Raw genomic sequence first — 19127 nt, 5'->3', positions numbered from 1 at the left:
GAGTTGGATGGCTAAGTGAAAAGGTAAGGGCGCAGCCCTGCAAGTGTCAAACACAACTGGTGGTGGAAGGGCCTCTCCAAGAAGGGGCTCTGCAGAGCCCATGTATTTGGCCGACTCTTCCTTGCCGGCCAGACGACCTGGAAGACGTGTCCGTCTTCACGCTTTACCCAACAGCACGCGACCTGCCGATCGACGAAGTGAACACTTCGTTTGAATTATCTGCGCTGGTCAGAGTAACGGTGAAATGGTAAGGTGGTGAACATTTCAAATGAAAGGTTTGAAAGTGTGCTGCGCGTCTTGATTGATAGTCGTACAGAGAGCTTGCTGAATGGACAGCTAACGTTACCAGTCCGCGATGTGGACCATTCATAGCGTGCGGCCATGAAGTACAATTAATGAGGCAGCTAATTAAACGCATTAGGTGATGGAAGTGAAAGATGACAAGGGGCAGTTTAAAAGGCGGCTTCGAGAATGATTTGTCAAAAGTGCACAAAGACAAAAGCACACAACAGTGAAATGCCTGTGGCGGAGCACTGAGCCAGCACACTCTTTACCAAGCAACAAATGTGTACAAAGCGCACAGCTGCTGTGCATATGAAAATAAATGTGCGCAAATGTAACCGGCTTAGAGCAGCAGTGGTAAAGTGATAGACAACCCTCAACAGGTCCCGTCCTTACTCGGACTCGTCAGCACAGTAGTCTGCCTCCACTCTTACCAGACGCAACTCCCGAAATTGACCTCCTGCTTCTTTCGATACAGAATTCAACACATCCGTCAATAATATTGCCCTAACAGGAAAAAAATATATATGTATCTAGCAGGCGACATTTTGGGGAATAGCCCTTCATATCGAGAAGCCCGAGAAATTGAGTCAATAATAGTTGATAACTGCCCCATACACCATGGTGCCCTGCTAAAAATGTTATTACAAAAAATAAATCCAGGTTTTACTAGAAATCCGTTGTCTTGGTAAAGGACCACATAACTGAACTGATATAATTGGCGTTTTCTCTCTCATCTGTGTCCAATTCCAACCTGCTACACTACTGGAGGGTCCTGGTTTAATAATTGTTTTACCAACACGGATTTGAACACTCGGATTTTCATCAGTGCCGACTCAGTGCTCTGGAAATAGCATGTCTTCTGAGCCACATGGACACTTCAAAGATAGACTCCATGGAAATGTAATAATTTTAGAATTAGTGCATTGATTTATGAGCTGGTATTATTTAACAAAAACATTTTCATGTAAATGGTTGCTAAATTAAATGTCAGCTTATGGAATTCCTCGAATATCAAAAACCTTTTATACGTTTTCACTGCCCATATTACAAATGTTGCTATTTTCCTGTTCCTGTTTTTTTTACTGATATTTGTTTTTCGTTATGTTTATTAAGGTACTGAGGAAAAACGTGTAACTTTATTTAGAATTGCCAACAGACAGCAGAGCATTAACGTCACAGATTTTGATCCAATGTCCTTAAATGTTTAACATGTAGGCTTTCGCGACCAATATTATCCATAAAAGCTTTTGTTGGGTTAGATTGCATAAGTATAAATGTGTCATAATTACCGGCGAAACATCGTACTTGAATTGTAAATGTTGTGGGTTTACTCTCAAACACACCGGTATGCTGAACTAGTAATGAATTGCCATGTTTGGTTACGTGACAAACCTTACTAATTGGCTGTGTCGGGTGGTGGCGGGTTTAATGACACATTTATATTTATGCGATTTAACCCAAAAAAAAACCTATGGTGCTTAAATGGTCTGTCTTGCTGAGGATTGCAATGTGGTGCTCAACGTTGTGCAGATAAGTTAATAGTTTTATATTTATCCACGGGCCATTTTAAAACTTGATAGGTAGGCCTGAATATATTAAGTGCAATTACTCCTGTATGTGATGAATGTTGGTGCAGTCGATTGGTGACCAACCAGGCTGAGCCTTCAAGAGACGCTGGCTGAGTGTGCCCTGACATGGGAATTCGTTTTCTTTCACTCAGCAACAGTGCTCAAACCCAGGATCTCAAAAATGCTTGTTCAGTGTACTAACATTGACATCGGCCCTCTTGAGTCCACCAGCCACAACGTTTGAACCCAGGACCTAATTCACTGCTTTTCCACTGGTACATCTGAGCCTAGCCAGAGCGATGCTCTCCCAATACAGGTCGTTTTCGACTGGCTCTTTGCCATGCCAAGCCAGCGCCAACCCGTGATAGGCTAGCCCTCACAAGAAATATGAATCGAGCTTAGGGCCTAGCAGGGTCGAGCGCGGCGCATAATGACAAGTTGCATGTGTGTGACATCAGCAGCGAGGCTTGGGTTCTGCAGTCGAAAAACCAGCTGGCGCTTCCTGGACCAGCGCTGGGTTGGCTCGGCACGGCTCAGTTCTAGTGTAAAAAATTTTTTTATCAGAGGTATGGATGGGTTCGGGCCCTGCGATGAAAACCCGGACAGCGTATGTATACTTCAACAGCTGTAGCAAAACCAACAAAAATAATCGATTGTTTTATTTTACCATTGTTGTACACAAGGACAACTTTTTTGAAAACATGTAAAATTTATTGCATTTAAATTTCTAGTTGTCAAAAGTGCAGTCGTCACATTTGCCCAGAGGTCCCTCTCTTTATGTTTGCCAATCATTGACCTTCGGAGGTTGGTAAACATGGTGAGATGCAATGCGAGTGCAGTGGGAGAGCAGATTGGCATTTGAGATGCCTCCAAGAGCTGCAATTCCACGACCAACATTTGTATGGGGAACTGATTTCGGTTGGGCCTTGCTTTTTGAAACACCAACCCGTTCTCAACTAATAACTTTCGTGTCCCCCGTTCTCCTCCAATGTGACGTCACCCCCTCCGCTTTGTCCCCAATGTCTCCTAATCCCCTTCTTAGCCCCCTACCCCTGTGGTCTAGTGACCAACCCAACAAGGAAGGAATGAGTGTGCTTTCACTGGGTAGGAATCGAGGCAACGGTAGAAGGAAAGGTTGATGTTACGAAAGTAAATAAAACAAACCATGTACAGTATTTTAAAAAAAAATTAAGCAGTTTAATGTAACAAAAATGGTGTTGTTTAAAATAAAAAAACACGTTTTGTTTATTTCGTAACTTTTTCCTCCATGATGTTTATTTAAAAAAAAAAGGTTTGCTCAGCAAGGGAGGTGAGGATGTGGCCTGAAGACTCCAGTCCTCATCCGGCATGGCATCGTTGCCTTTTCTCTGAGATTGCAAATGGATTTTTTTTGCCGACAAAGCTTTAAGGCATTTATGGGCATCAGACAAACTAATCTACAACCAAATAACCCAGAAAGCACTGTTTTAAAAAAAGGGGCTGTAGCCTTTCGAGTGCTTGAATGGGTAACCGCAGGGCGCCACGTTGGTGAGATGTTACCTCGCCTGGTATGCAGGTAGTGGGTTCGATCCCGACGCCTGTATATTTGGAGTTTGCATGTTCTCCCCATGGACACCTGGATTTTTCTGTGGGCCCTCCGGTTTTTACCTCCACATTTATAAACATTCGTTTTAGAGTATTTGGCTGCAATACATTTCCACATTAAGCCACATCGTTGAGCAATCAGTTGTGGCCAGGTCGCTTCTGAAAAATAACTATAAAGCTCAGTGAGTTTTACCTGGCTAAAAATTATAAATTAAAAGTTTAGGTTAGCATACCATGTGCTGCTTGCGGAAGTCCTGCAAGATGGCCAGGTGAAGACAGTACAATCATCGTGGTCCACTGGTAGATTGAATCTCTTGGGTCTACCTGTGCATTTAATGTGTGGAGCTTTGAGTGTTATCCCATCATATGCAAGGGCCAAGGCGGAAATCGGTATCACCTGAGGCAGAACGACTTTAGTCATACAGTTTCGTTTCTTTGTCTAATAGTTCATTATTTGAAAACCCCACTCATATCTAATGATTATCACGTAATTGACTGTTGTCCACATAAAGACATTGAAACTGCGAAAGTGGTGCCACCTTGGATGGTAGTGACAAGTGAAAGATTTGTGCTGCGCTCATGGGCTATGGGAGCTGAAGGATTTTCAGGGATCGGCCAATGTCCAAGGCGCATCTTGATCATCGTTAACAGAGTCCACATTGGCCAGGATCTGAAAGAATTGAACCTGCTAAAAACTATTTTAGTTTCCGATGCCGGATCAAATTACTTTCGGGATATGAGAACATAGACAACTTATAAAACCTCTGGGGAAGGCGACTTGATCATAACATGCATACTTTGAAGTTGATGAAAGCAGGGTTAGGTGATGGTAACTTTACTGAAAAGAAAACAATCGCGATGGGCTTAAAAATAACCAAAACGAAGACCTAAAGCCAGTTGGTGAGACACTGTAAGAGCCATCTTTGGAGAATCAGGCGTTGACTGTACAATATTTTGTGGATCTGACAAGTTTTAGGTCGGTGTCGTAGTATTCAGTGGCATCGGCCATGGTGACCTTGAGTGTTAAGATGATGGTTATGACAACGAATATGGTTAGCAGCAGGGTTTTGAGTAGAATTAGCACTAGCATTTGCACATCGGCTCAATTGAGTGATAAAATAATGATCAGGCCAAACCCGTTTTTCACTTTTAAACTACTATATTTTATTAATACTTAGAACTTGACAAGAGTACACATTTCTATTTCAGACTTAAATCAGTAAACGTATATGTAGTTAAAACAAGGCCACGTTGCTTGATGGTACTTCAAAAGAAATATATTGTGCAGGTGTGTTGGATCGATATACAACTCATAGATCACAAAATGCATCACGAGAACACAGTGTAACACAGTGTAACACAATTGTGGACAGGCATCATCAAGATGCCAGGCAATGTGTCGTGGGCATAGAGAACTTGATCAATAACAAGTGATGACAGAAAGTTAATTAGGCTGACTTCAATTGAATATTACAATATTGTTATCCCAGAAATGATCACCTTGCATTATTCTCCAGGCATTGTTTTTAGCATATACGTGCATTTTACAATTCAAGGGCAAACCAGCTGTATTTTACATATATATCCCATCCATCTTCGCTCCCAGAATTTGGAATCACCGCGATTCTGTTGCATTTGAAACATCGCCTTTTAAAAATGCATTTTAGGTGGGGTCCATAAATTTATATGCTCAACACTCCACAAGTGTATTTTTTTACGTATGAATGCATTAGTGTTAAATTACTCAACAAAATTAGGTTAAGATGTGTGCACCTGCTTAATAAGCCACTTTGTTTTCATTGTGCACGGCAGATGTTAAATATTTCTGAAGGAAATTTTCTCTCATTAAGAATCATAAACCAGACAAAACAAGGCAGCCTCAGTTTAAAAGGCAATTTAAAAAAAACTTCGATTTGAGGTTTGGATATAATGTGCCGATGATCCTGCAATAAGAATGAAACTGGCGCATGGTTTCAATGTTGGATAGCTGGGATATAATTCAAAATGTAAACGGGCAGTTAATTATACCCCAAAGGCTACATATCAATAAGTCACAGGTGCATAGGTCAACATTAAAGCACTTTTTTTGTTTGCATTTAGCATCTTAATTCCATCTGCACCGTTTGGTGAGTCTGGGCAAAATCGTAATTCCCGATTCCTCTGAAAGCAGCAGAGGTGCTGTATGTGACGTCGGAGAACAACCCTGGAAGAGCCATCATTGGCTCTTCTCCTCCTGCAGGGGGTCCACCTACATATTAGCCTGCACCGTCTTCACCTATGCTGATGGATTATTTGTTCTGTATCTGCCAAATACTGTAAAAGCTTTCAGGGTGAACCTTGATCAATGTTAACTGTATAAGATGGCAATACCACAAGTCTTTTAACATATATTTGTATGAGAAGAACCAAGAATTCAATCTACGTTTTCCAAACGGCTTGAAGCCAGAATGTCAAGAGGTGGTGGCTCAGTACCTATAGATACAATAATTGGAAAGACACCCAGAGGGAGAGGGTTTAAACCGAGTTGGTTCAGTGCTGTGTAACAAGGGCTGTCGTACCTATAACAGTTCAAATGGCTACCAAGCCATTACATTTAATTCTGATAGTATTAGAGCCAGTACGAATTGTAGAATAAGTCGATTAATTGGCTTAAAGTTATAATCGAAGTGTTTTGTGGTCGATTACTTGGACCCCCTTTAAAGATAGCACCACCTCGATATCCTGCTTCCTGAAGGCAGGAAACCCCCTACAAGGCCACATCCAGTGTGAAGAGACTGATGATGCCGATGACATCACCAAGCCTCGCCAATAACCTCCCGACCAGCGGCACAAATGGAAATAGAGGTGAGACTTTTTTTCCAATAGGAGTAAATTAACCGATATATCGGAATAATGGTCAGTCACTTAAATAATCGGATAGCAAAGCTCTGAATATATTTCAGCCCTTTCTTCACCCAGAATTGGATAAAGACCTTGTTTGTATGCACGGGTTAGGTAAGGGGGGCGTAGGACCAGTTCAAACGTCGACCGCCACTGATGTTAACCATGGCCGGGAACTGAACTTATGACACTAGTTTAATTGCGCGTTGCGCTAGCCAATGTGCCACCGCTCCACCCCACGATGCCAATATGGGCCACGAAAGAAAGGAACCCATCCTCAAGAGTTTTAGCACAGAGACACCGAGTCCCCAGGCATGTCTATTATTCGTATTCGCCACTACAGGGGCACCCAGAATGCTTCAACCCAGAACTAAAGATGCCAATTCAATACCTATGACACCACTGGGGGGGGGGGGGGGGTGTTCTCATTCTCTGGTGCCATCCCCACGACCACTGCCCTCATGAACCGGCCCGGGCACCAGTTCCCACTGAGGTGTCCGCTTCTCCACAAACGCCCTGATGCCCTCCTGGCCGTCGGGCAGCTGCAGATTATCGAGCATTGCGGCCTGTGCTAGTGCATACGCGGCGTCCCAGTCACGGCTCATCTGGCCCAGGAAGGCTCGCTTGCCCAGCGCGAGCACGCTGCGGCTCAGGCGGCACACCGAGTGCGCCACGCGCTCCACCTCTCCGTCGAGACGTTCCACCGGCACCACGCGGCTCAGCAGCCCGTGCGCCAGGGCCTCGGACGCCGAGATGGGCTCGCCCGTCAGCAGCATCTCCATGGCCACCTGGGCGGAAACGAGTGTGTGCGCGGAAAGGTCGTAAGTGGGCGGCCGGCGTTATTTGCTTTTTCGTTTTCAGTTTCCCATGCACAGGGATGTCGCTAACACTATATAAGCTTGATGAATGGCAGTAGCATCCCACGGTAGCATCCCGCATCCCGCAAGGGGATGCTACCGCCATCCATCATGCATATATAGTGGGTGTGCAATAACTGACGGGGATTTTTTTTTTGCGAATAAGCACAATTTTTTCGTTAATTAAAACATCGTAAAAAATATATCAGCCGCAAGGGATAGAGGAAGGATGCAGGTGTGAATGGGGAGTGTGCGGGGGTGGGAAAAGTGTGTGAATCAGCCACACACGGGTTGAAGTGTGTGTATGTGCGTGTATACTGGGCATGCAAGCCATCCGAAAAATGCCTGAGGCCAAGCGTTCGCCTCCCACTTACGAATACATCTGATGGGTTTTAAATTATAACATTACCAAAAAAGGAGCCACTAAACGGCCAACTAGCAATGCCTAATTTTTCCCCTAGAAAATAATATTTCCAGCACAAAAGGGCTTTAATAAACGGGCATTTAAATTCCACAGCACATTACCAAACAATGGGGATGCAGGCTGGTCCTTTACGAGCTGGGCAAGGGGGGGTATGTGCCTTGCGCTAATGTTCCGACAATTAAACATTTCTATAAAACCGATTACGCTCAATTTTACGATCAAGACTCTTGCGTCGCTGTGCCCAAGCAAAAACATGCGGAGATCGCACTTGCTCCACAACAGGACATGGCGTTTTGCCCGAGAATCGCGATGCCAAGCCATAATCTCCAGCCAGCTTTGTTTAAGCAGGCGACCACCCCCAGGGGGAATACAGCACATGGCAGTGCTGCTTTTAAACCAATGCTGCTGGAAAACATTGGTGCAGATAGGGCTTATATGAGCGCTGAACAAACATGTAATTTCATATTTTGGGGGATGAAAACGAGAACGTGTGTGTCGTATATATGCGTACATGTATGTTATGCTGAGCAAAAATGTGATGCATATTTCAAAACATGCAATGCATATTTAGATATGGCTGTGTTACGAATGCACGCGTACACAGCTGTGCGGCGAAACGTGTGTACATATTAAAAACTTACAGGACTGATAGATACAGGATACATGTCATGCATCGTGTACTTTGCATCATGTATTGAGTGGATTAAGTGTTGTATGTTGTCTCGTTGTGTGCAGTGAACACAACTCTTATCCTGTGAAAAGTCATTATCCACAGCACAATTGTTCCCAATAACCGTGGATTTTCACGGATAATAGGAGTTACTCAACATAGCAGTTCGATAATGATACTTGCCCCATTAGTCTGTATTGTATCACAGGGAATCTGTCTTTTTTTGGCACTTTTGTGTGTATATGCCAAAGTATTATACTTGTTTTTGTGAACGTTTGTACGTATGTGTAGTGTGGTTACATGTACTGCCCTTTTATTCAATGCACTGTTGGATGAGGGCCTCCCCACGCCGTGTGCGTTGCAGGGTTAATTTTGTGCAGGTTGGTGAAGGTGGGGAGCATTGATATTTTAATACAATAAATTTTGCCGAACTGCCTTTTACTGCCATCCATGTAGCCTTGCAGTCTGTAACAACTTTCGCCACAGTGGCGAGATATTAATAACCTCGCCTGTATATTTGGAGTTTGCATGTTCTCCTCGTGGTTGCGTGGATTTTTCTCCGGGTCCTCAGGTTTTTCCCTCCACTTTTATAACCATGCATTTAAGCGTATTTGGCTGCTATACATTTCCACATGCTAAGCCACTTTGATGAGCTCTCCTTTGTGGCCAGGTCACTTCCGACAAGAGCTATATAGCTCAGTGGGCCTTACCTGGTAAAATATAAACAGTAGTTGTGCATTGCGGTCACCCATCCCACCACTATCCAGGCTCAACTCCGCCCAGCTTATGAGTTCTATAACAAGATCGGGTGCATTCTGGCTGATTCTGTCATTCACACAACCGCTCGGATTATCCATCTACGAACGAGAGTCGCGCTATTACCTTCTTGGGCACCGAGCGGCCGAGGGCCACGCCGGGCGTGGAGCAGAAGAGGCCGACGTGCACCCCGGGTGTGGCAAAGCGAGAGCGCTCCGACGCCAGAGCCAGGTCACATGACGCCACGAGCTGGCAGCCCGCAGCCGTCGCTAGGCCGTCCACCTTCGCCATCACGGGCACCGGCAAACGCTGGATCGTGCGCATGACCTGGACGACAAATACAAAGGACCCCACCCCCCAACTCGTATAGCCTTTAACATACTGGGGGGGGGCAAGTACTGTTAGTGAGCATCTATGAAAGCCAGCATCACACACGTGGGGGGGGGGGTGGGGGTGGCCAATGCCACGCCGGGTCACCTTTGTCTCCACCAAGGCTGATGTTTACACACTGCAGCAGATACTTATTCAAGGCCGAGTCGACCTAGACAACTTGGTCACTGCTGTTGGCGGTAGGTGTGAATCAAACTCGGGTTACTGGCTTCGTAGGGCAGCGCGCTAACCAGTAAACACAATGTTGTATATAGGCCTTTTTCCATTTTTGTTTTTGATATTAATGATTTTGCCACTTGGGGCAAAAGGGGGTGATACAGCCCCCCCCTCCCCACACACACAACAGGCCGCCGGAGATAAGCAATAAAAATAAATAAACCCAAAACAAATTAGAGAAGGGGGGGGGGGAATTCCTAATGAGAGACTAAAAAAAATCCCGACACGGCTTCAAAGCCTCACCAGCTTCCAGGGAGGCGAAAACCGGACAGACAAGTTTTGGTTATTTTAATTAACAGAAAGTCCAATAAACACTCAGCAACAAGAATAAGCTGACATTATGGGAATCTACACACTCACTACGATAGACTACAATCTAAAAACCAGACTACAATCTAAATAGTGGGTTATTACTTCTCATACATAATAATGATACTAACGTTTTGATTTAAAGCTTTCGTGACTGCAGTAATTCATATTCTTAGTTTTTTCGGTAAAGTCACGTTGAAGGGAAACAACAAAATAATAAAATATATATAAAACAATAAAAAATTCTCACGACGTTTCGACCATAACTCAAACGGTCGTCTTCAGGTATCAACACACCTGAAGACGACCGTTTGAGTTATGGTCGAAACGTCGTGATAATTTTTTATTGTTTTATATATATTTTATTATTTTGTTGTTTCCCTTCAACGTGACTTTACCGAAAAAACTAAGAATATGATACTAACGTTATTCACCTTAAATTACACTACATCTTGCCGTTTACGTGACTTTACAAAAACCAAAGAGATAAATTCCAGCATTCAAGAAGCTTAACCGAAGCTTAGTTATACCTCTAAAACTCAGGACATCAAAGAATTGCTCTAGCATAACAGCACCGATCCCCGGATACAGACGGGGGGACGAAATTAATAAACCCTAAGAAATACGTGGTGATGACAATATTAAATCACAATCTTGGGAAACATAACCAAATAATAATTATGCAGTATTAAACCGAGGGTTATCCAGAAGAGATGAGGCGAAATAGGTCAAAGTTACACAACCAAGATAAACTGTATTCCACAGGAAAAGAGCCTCCCAACCGTCTTTGTCTTCCCGCAGCACGGGATAGCAAAAGAATGTAACACCCAGAGCGAGGGAAATGACTCATCGCCAGAGAGCTTTTATTGCAGGGGGGGCATCTGTGTCCCACGGATGAAGGGATGGCTTGAGGAGGGCGACGGTGATCAGGCCAGGGAGAGACACAGATGGCTTAATAAATGAGACACACGAACACACGTATAGCCCCCCCCCCCCACAACGCAGAGCGAGATTAAAGGAAGTTCCGGTCCTTTGTGAGAGGGCGAGCGGAGTATGGAATTTTGGCATAAAAAGAGACGCAAGCCAGCATTGAACAGCAGCTACCAGCGGCAGAAGATGGCGACCATCAGCTCGACAAGGAGACACACAGCAGCTCAGAAGAGGACAGCAAGCCAGCTCCGGGGCATGGCCTCGAGATCAGAGTGTCGCTGGAAGTTATTCTCAGCGTCAGGCAATCAACCCCGAGAAAGGGCGGAGAGGGCCAAACGTCGACCAAGCCTGCCATCAACGAACGAAAGCGTCGTTCGTCGCCAGAGAGCCGGAGCAAGAGTGAGCGCGCAGCAGCGCCACCAGCGCCACCAAGCAAGGGCGCCAGCTGCCAGCGGACGAGCTGTGGGTGCTACCTGACGACGGGATCATCGCGCACAGACGGCGAGCGTCGTGCCAACCCTTCCAACCGGCTGTGGACCGAGCTCCGAGATCGCCCGTGTGAAAGAAGGAGAACCCAGCTATCCGTACGATACGCACACTGCCACGCATTACAACGCATCACCTGGCGTCTGCTTGACGCAAAGAATCGATCAAGAACACATCCCCACTCAACCCATACCATCCCCACTCAACACATACACGAATCATTAATAAGAAGACTCATGCTAAGTGCGTCAAGTATCAACTGATAACGAAGAACACGGTTGCCATTGGGTTACGGGGAAACGGTCGTTTAGAAGTATTTTAGTAGTTGTTTATTTTTGATTTGCATACAAATTATCAACGAATTAATCGATGAAAACTAAACGTTTAAAAACCTAAGTTATGAATCCACACACTCACAGGGAGAATATTGTGTTGAAATCTTCTTTTGATCACAGAATCTGCCCGCGAATTTATTGAAACCTCAGCCAATTAATGAGTATTTGCTGAAGCAGGCATACTGCCACTCACCCTGGTTCCAAGACATTTCGCAATTATGTAATCTTGCTCATGAATTAATTACCGTATACTTTGCCTTCAGGACATGTTTCTTTATTGCCTTCGTATGGATATCGTTGCATTAATTTTTAAGGACTTTTGGTTCCTATCGCCGTATATGCTTGCGTTACTCTGATGAAGTAATCAATTGTTCTGTTACCCAGTTAACAAACGTGATCATTGAGGGCCAAATGTATGGATCAATGAGGGGAACATCTCCTGGAGTACTGTGTTGGCAATTTCAAGCATAAGAATTCACATATTAGAGTGTTAAGGTTTTGTTTAGAAATTAAAATTGCTTAACACAGAAGTGTTTGAGTGTTTCTTTCCTAAGTTCATGCATAATAATCTTAATTATAAGAACTGTATCCTGCAGTGAGATTTGAATTTGGAGACCTGACATAACACACTAATACATAATCAGTAAATGTTAAAGCGAGAATAATTGTATTATACCGATCGATAATACGAACCTAGACAACGAAGCCGAGCTTCATCTGGCATACTTACAGCACACCTGCATAACTTCATACAATTATCCCAATTGATGATACGACCCTGGGCAACGAAGCTAAGCCTAATTATCATAACTGTCTACATTAGCATAAGCACATACATTAGCATAAATGAATATGATATATCTAATGAGCATATTTTATGCGCATAATTACAAAAATTAACATAACTTCGAATTATTGCGCATTTTTCCCAATTTCATTAAATTTTTATTATTTTCATCAAATTTTCAATACCCGGCATATACAACACACACACCTCATGTAGGTGGCTGATTCGCATAGGAAGGCTGGGTGATATACCCGCTCTTGGCAAATGCCCCATTTGCAGGCTGGTACTGTGTAAACCGCGTACTGGAGAGTGACTGTTGCAGCAAGGTATTGAAATGGTTTGGGTGAGGCGTTATATAAGGCGCTTTGAGTTACCGAGGCATTTAAGCACCTTATAAATCCAATAAAAAATCCAAATAGCACGTACATGGCTGATCTTTTGCGATCGATTGTTAATTCTAAAGATGTTGTGGAACATCTAAAAACCAAAATTAGGTTAGAACTTTTTTGGCTGAAAATGACAACATACAAAAACTCTTAATTGTTATTATTGAACAATGGCTGCCTGTCAAGTATTTGGTTTCCCTAAAATTTCAGACAAATTTTTTGAAACTAGGACTATGGAAATGTGTATCTGGATTCAAGCACAATGGAACAGACCATTCATGAAATGAGTAATTCCAAGCGGTTTGGTGGACCTAGTTTAGCCAGCCCTTGAACAAAGAGCAACAAATCTCAGTATAATCAGTGAGAGACATCTGGTGCCAGGTGAAATGGCATTTTCCGGAGAAAGAAGGTATGTGAGAAGGGGTTAAAACAGCATTAAAACTTGAAACCTGGAGAAGCAGTAGAAGTATGTGGTATTAATGCCAATAAGTTAATAGGGGGTTGAATAATGACAGAAGAATTGCACAATATAATCAAATCTGCATTGAGTAGTTAAAAGTCGTGACGTCGGACACCAACAACCTCGTGTGCCTTGCCGGCCTCCATAGGTGCTTGCAAACAGCACTTGCCCTCACAGTTTGTTGAGGCTATACGGGGGATCTTTGTCTTTGTCAGTAGAGATGGTGTGGAGTTTTCTGTGTTGAGGTCTGAATGTCATAGCATGTGTGCCATCTCATGGTTGTGCATGCACTGATGGCTTATCAGAATATTAATATCACCTCCGTGCAGGTCTCAAACACTCGAGTATGATGCTCTCGCCCGTACTCCGCCGTCAACTCCGACAGATCATGGCCCGACGAGAAGACAGGACCCACAGCTGCGCTGAGCAGGGGAACATCACACTAAGCGATGGGGCATTTCACTGTGTAAGTAAATGTCACATTTGATATGATTGAGTACAGACAATTGACTGAAACAATTGACATTTATATTTGACTGACAAACTGGACATATGACTATGCCAAAGAAGCATTTAAAAATGGGATATCTATTTTTTTTTATTTGTGCAGGATGAAGGTAGGGAGTGTTATGGCCTATGAATGTGGAAGATTATAAAATTAATAAATGGCAATAGTCCATGCAGGATAATTGCAAAAACAAAATATGTATTAAGTCACACTAACATGTGGTTATTCGAGTATGACTAAGAGTGGTATTGGAACACAAAGAGTTGCATTTTTTAAGAGAAAGAAAATAATGACTTATTATAGCTGACACATGCATGTTGGGTTAGGTGTGGCAAGGTGTGGTGGTGTTGTAGCAAGGCAAGGTAGAGACAAACCAGAGATGATTATGACCCGCAGTGCAGGGTTGTTGAGGCCATCAGTGAGGTCGTTGCGGAGGGAGCGCAGCATGGCGAGTGACAGCACATTTCTCTTGCGAGGGTTGTTCAGAATTATGCTTCTGTGGGTGAGAAAAATATACGAAAGAGGTCCAATTAATTACCTGCCATTCACTTATCCACAAACTAAGCTTGCATGTTAAAATCATGAACCGTTTTATTTGTCCTGATACACCTTTGTGTAGCTTAGTTTACTGTCAATCTACTGCTGGATGTAGGCTTCCCCATGTCATGTCCATCATGAAGGTTGTTTGACCATACTTCACCATACAAGTGAAGCAAAGCACCCAGACTATTTCGTCAGATTTTTACTTGCCATTGATGATGTTTAGCTGTGGCTGGGAATCACACTCACGGTCACCGGGTTCACAGCACAGTGCTCTAATCCATTTGCCACTGCTCCAGAAGTTACACTGTGGGTATCAATCTGATACCATCTCCTGTGGCTTTATTTGATGCAGAAATTGCCCAATTTACAGTAATATAGGTATATAGGCACAGCTGCTAAAAAAACACTCTTTTTACTATTGCCATTCTCGACTCTAAAAACAAAGCCACTGCCCCAAACTGTAACCTATAAAGAAGCATTGTTAATTATGACATAAAGCCGGATGCTGGAATACTGTAAGAGTAAACTTTGGAGGTCAAGTAAAGACTAAAATAAATAGTGGGGCCTGGCTAAATAAACTCAGTGAGGTGTTGTGCCAATCAATGGCAATGGCCAGGATCCTCTTGCCTTGTGAATGGCAATCAAGGTTTAAGGTGCCTTATAAATTATTGTAAATCACTGCCAATGTATGTCACTTAAAATGTCTCCGTTGCCGTCAGAAGCATAGTCTTAAAAAAGAAAATGCTTCAGCAGGCTAACATTTTGGCCATTATGATCTCATAAGATCTCAGGAACTAAGCAGGGATGATCGTGGGCAGTGCTTGGATTGATGACCACCATGCACATCTGTGAAAACTACCGGACATCTGTGAAAAAAAGAGCTTTATGGCTCATCAGTATATTGATTTCGCTGTTGTAGGCTGGAGGGGGGGGGGGCTACGTGAGTGGGCAGCAACAATCACGTGTGACGATCCATCACACCTCCATCGTGTTTACGAAACACATCATTCATCTCACCCAAAAGGAGTAAAGTCCACGGGTTGAGGGTCAAAGTTTTAAACTATGGGTGGGTGTAGCGGCCTCTAGTGGCCGAAGAGGGTAGGACAACGGTGAACCCATCACTGTACGAACACACGAATAACAAAAACATTGATAACATTACAACGGTCAGATGCAAACGTGTATCGTGAGAGCTAAGGATCGATATTAATCGATGCATCTTCACACCTCAACATTTAACCTTCAGTGAGCGGAGTGTCCGGTGGAGGAGCGGTGGCACAGCGGTTAGCGCGCTACGCTGTAACCTCGACCACCCGAGTTCCGATTTTGGCCGAGGTTCGACTGCCTTCAAATGAGTCCTTCATCTGGTGCGGTGTGTGGGTAGATACAAAGACGGCCGGGCGTAGGCGCTCACCTAAATTCGGCGCTCGCTCACGTAACTTTACCCGAAATGTTTAATTTGCATCACTTTTTGCAACTTCACACGCATGCAATGCAATGCTTGCATGCAGAACCCCTTGAGCGACGGATCGGGAACAACTGGCGTCCAGCGGCGGATCGGTTTGCGGCTGCTAACAATAACAAAAGACGATGACGCGATGTGCAAGTGCGTGCCTGCGACAGGGGGGGCTCACAACTTGCCTGACCCCGTCGCATTCGCTGCGCACGGTGAGCGGGGCCTCCCTCTCCGCCTTATCGGGAGAGGCCGCCGAGCTCGCAGCAGCCCCGGGCACACCGCGTCCTGCCGCCGCCGCCGCCGACCCGGGCGGGCTCGGCCGTGCCGCGCAGAGGCGGCGAGACGCACGGGCGAGCGCCGTCGCCATTGCCAGCGAATGAACTCTGTTGACTCCACCCCGCCCCTCGCTAACTCATCGTCCACCTCCCCACAAACCCCGCCCCTTTCCCTAACCCCCGCCCCAAAACTCCGCCTCTTTCCAATAAACCCCGCCCCAAAACCATAATAACCCCGCCTCCCGAGCACCTAAACCCCGCCTTTCATGCGAAACCCTGCCCGCCCCCCCCCCACTCGTCCCTCCCCCTCACATCTCAACCCCACCCCCATAAAAAAAACCCGGTGAGGGGAGGGGGGGATGTGGTGGGAGGGGAGGTGGCGTGGTGGGGGGGGGCGGAGCCCCACGGTTTGTTGTTGTTCGTGGAGCCGCGGCGGCGATTTGGTTGGACGCGCGCTCTGGACAAACTGCAACGCCCCCCACCAGCCCACCCACCGCCTCTCCCCCCTACGCTTGGTGATTGGTCGATGAGGGAGGCGTGGCCCGCGTCCCCTCCCCCACGTCCCCGTGGCAGGTATAAAAGAGGAGGTGCTGTAACAGGATCAAATGAATCCGCGACGCAATGAATGATAAAAATATATATGTTAATGATATAGGCCCATATATGGAGTAATTGGGCGTGGCCTTGTCCATATAAGGAATACTGTTACGGGAATCGACCGATTTTTAACGATACCATGCTTGATCCATGCTTGATCCATGCTCGAACACAAGTTTGGATATTTTGAATACAACATTTTTAAATCGTTCAAGTGATTCGTGTCACATGATTTCTGGATGGAAACCGACGATTTGTGGATCGCACATGATTCATGGATCCTTGACGCTGATTGGCTTCCTTCGACATTAACGTAATGAATGTATCGTTCATTGCGTCGTCGATTCATTTCATCCTGCTGCACGCGGCCACTCGCGTGTCCATTGGGTTAACGACTCATCTCATTCGGCATGAGAGCGACTCAATGCGGTTGTGAATGATACCCGTGGTCGTAAAACAGCGGTTCTTAACCTTTAGTGCAGCCTTGCCACAACCCCTTTGATTCTAAATCGTATTTTTTGTTAAATAGTGCTTAATTTGTGTTTCGATGATTAACCTTTAAAAAAATATGTGGTCATGTCTCGCACCCCCAGAAAGGGCATCTCACTCCCCCAGGGGGCGCGTGCATCTCAGATCCAGAATCACTGCCTTAAAATAATATAGTTGTACTGTGTAAAAGGCAAATGGCTTAGGTTGTTGAAATATAGCTCACTACGCTGGTAGTTGTGCGGGACACGGCCGGAGTGGTTCAGAAATACCACCCAGTTATCTGAGTGAGATTGCTATAGCCCTGGCTAACATCAGCCCCCTAACTCTGAACTCAGTTGTCTTACTTGACCACCTGCATGTGAAATTGTGTTGCTGCTCTGCATCAACCATGCGAAAAAAGAATACGTTTTGAGAGTTAGTCTGGACGCCTGCATTCTTCACCAACATGCACTGACCCATACTTTTTCCAGTTCTGCCTTTATCTGGAACTGCATCCCCCCTGGTCATCCAGTCTATTGACTGCTCACTTGGCACCACGGTGGAGAGATGTTAACTACCTTGCCTGGTATGTAGGAGGTTGTGGGTTCGATCCCGATCCCGACCCTGACGCCTGTATATTTGGAGTTTGCATGTTCTCCCCGTGGTTGCGTGGATTTTTTCTCCGGGTCCTCAGGTTTTCCCCTTTATATTTAGAAACACTCATTTAGATTATTTGGCTGCTATAGATTTCCACATAAGCCACTTTGTTCAGCTATCATTCGTGGCCTGGTCGCTTCTGAAAAAAAGCTCTTTAGCTCAGCACGCTTTACACGGTAAAATAATATTGTTTACTTATTTCAGTATGGCCAGGTGTTAACCAGCAACGTTCACAGGTTCATGTGGAGGTTGGTGAGTGAGCCAGAGTAGCATCATGGCACCCTTTTTCACCAGCATCATCATTGTTATCTCTATCATTTCAATGAATAACATTGTGAGTTACTTGGCAATGATAACATCCCACCTACCAGTGGCGAAGGGTGGTTGGTTGGCATGGGCTCTGGTGCCATAAACCACTTTTTTGTCTTTAGTTTGTTGCCTTTTCCCCGCACCTCCGATTAGCACGATTGGCTGCATACGGTGCCTGTCACATGGGCCTTTTTGGCCCAATGGCCCCAGTGCAATTACACCACGTGCACACTCGATAGCTGTGCAACTGGCCACACTCATTGTTCCCAAGCACAGGAATAAATAAGGCATGTGCCGCATGAGAATTGCTCCAGGTGCAACCTTCACCAGCCTTGTCCTCGGTCACGTTTACGTTTCATGGCCACTTAGAGGTCATCGTTCAAAGTTCCATCACGGTTCAGAAGTTTCTGTAATGACATGCTCTTAAGGGAGAGCTAAACACTGCAATGCCATTTGGATATACAAGGTGTCTACGCTGTTACAGTGCTTCCAATAATTGTCAACAATGTGATTTTGGTTTAAAAAACAAAAATATAGCAAATGAGGCATGATCTTGCCGCTCGTGCAATATATTTATACCAAAATTTGACACTAGATAGCATACATGACATGATCAAAGAAGACTGCACGCACCCTTGCACGGCTGCACGTTTGAAAAGCAGCTAGCTGTTATGTATGAAACATCTGATTTGTAGCAGCAATTTTTCATGAACAAGGAGTCACATTACAAATGCATCGTATTTGTATTCATCCATCGATAACAGCATGACAATGGTAACAATCACAGTGCTTTGATACTGCACGACACAATGTCGGCATTCCCTATCCCCTTACACGCTCACGTTGATTCCTAGACCTAGTTGACCGGGAGTAACACCGAAGTATGAAGAGAGGGGATTGGTGGCAGGAGATTATTTGACATGGTCCGTGATGTAATGGTAATGGATTGGTGACTGGAGATGAGGAGACAGGGATGAGGGGAGAGCATGGG

The 19127-nt window shown here is 44.9% G+C and overlaps 1 protein-coding gene across 1 annotated transcript; it reads right to left on the bottom strand.

Annotated features, from left to right (window-relative positions):
- Positions 1-4576: 4576 nt before the first annotated feature.
- On the bottom strand, positions 4577-16233 carry ECHDC3 (enoyl-CoA hydratase domain containing 3). The gene is made up of 5 exons (XM_032971860.2): positions 16016-16233; positions 14206-14327; positions 13643-13740; positions 9151-9351; positions 4577-7105 (listed from the first exon to the last, which is right to left on the bottom strand). The coding sequence occupies exons 1-5, from the start codon at positions 16195-16197 to the stop codon at positions 6743-6745; spliced, it is 966 nt and encodes a 321-aa protein (XP_032827751.2). The 5' UTR covers positions 16198-16233; the 3' UTR covers positions 4577-6742.
- Positions 16234-19127: the final 2894 nt, after the last annotated feature.

The sequence above is a fragment of the Petromyzon marinus genome, chromosome 3, assembly GCF_048934315.1.
Source record: "Petromyzon marinus isolate PM22_M1 ecotype Great Lakes invasive population chromosome 3, UKy_Petmar_22M1.pri1.0, whole genome shotgun sequence".
Taxonomy (NCBI): domain Eukaryota; kingdom Metazoa; phylum Chordata; class Hyperoartia; order Petromyzontiformes; family Petromyzontidae; genus Petromyzon; species Petromyzon marinus.
This window is presented reverse-complemented; position numbering and strand designations above follow the sequence as displayed.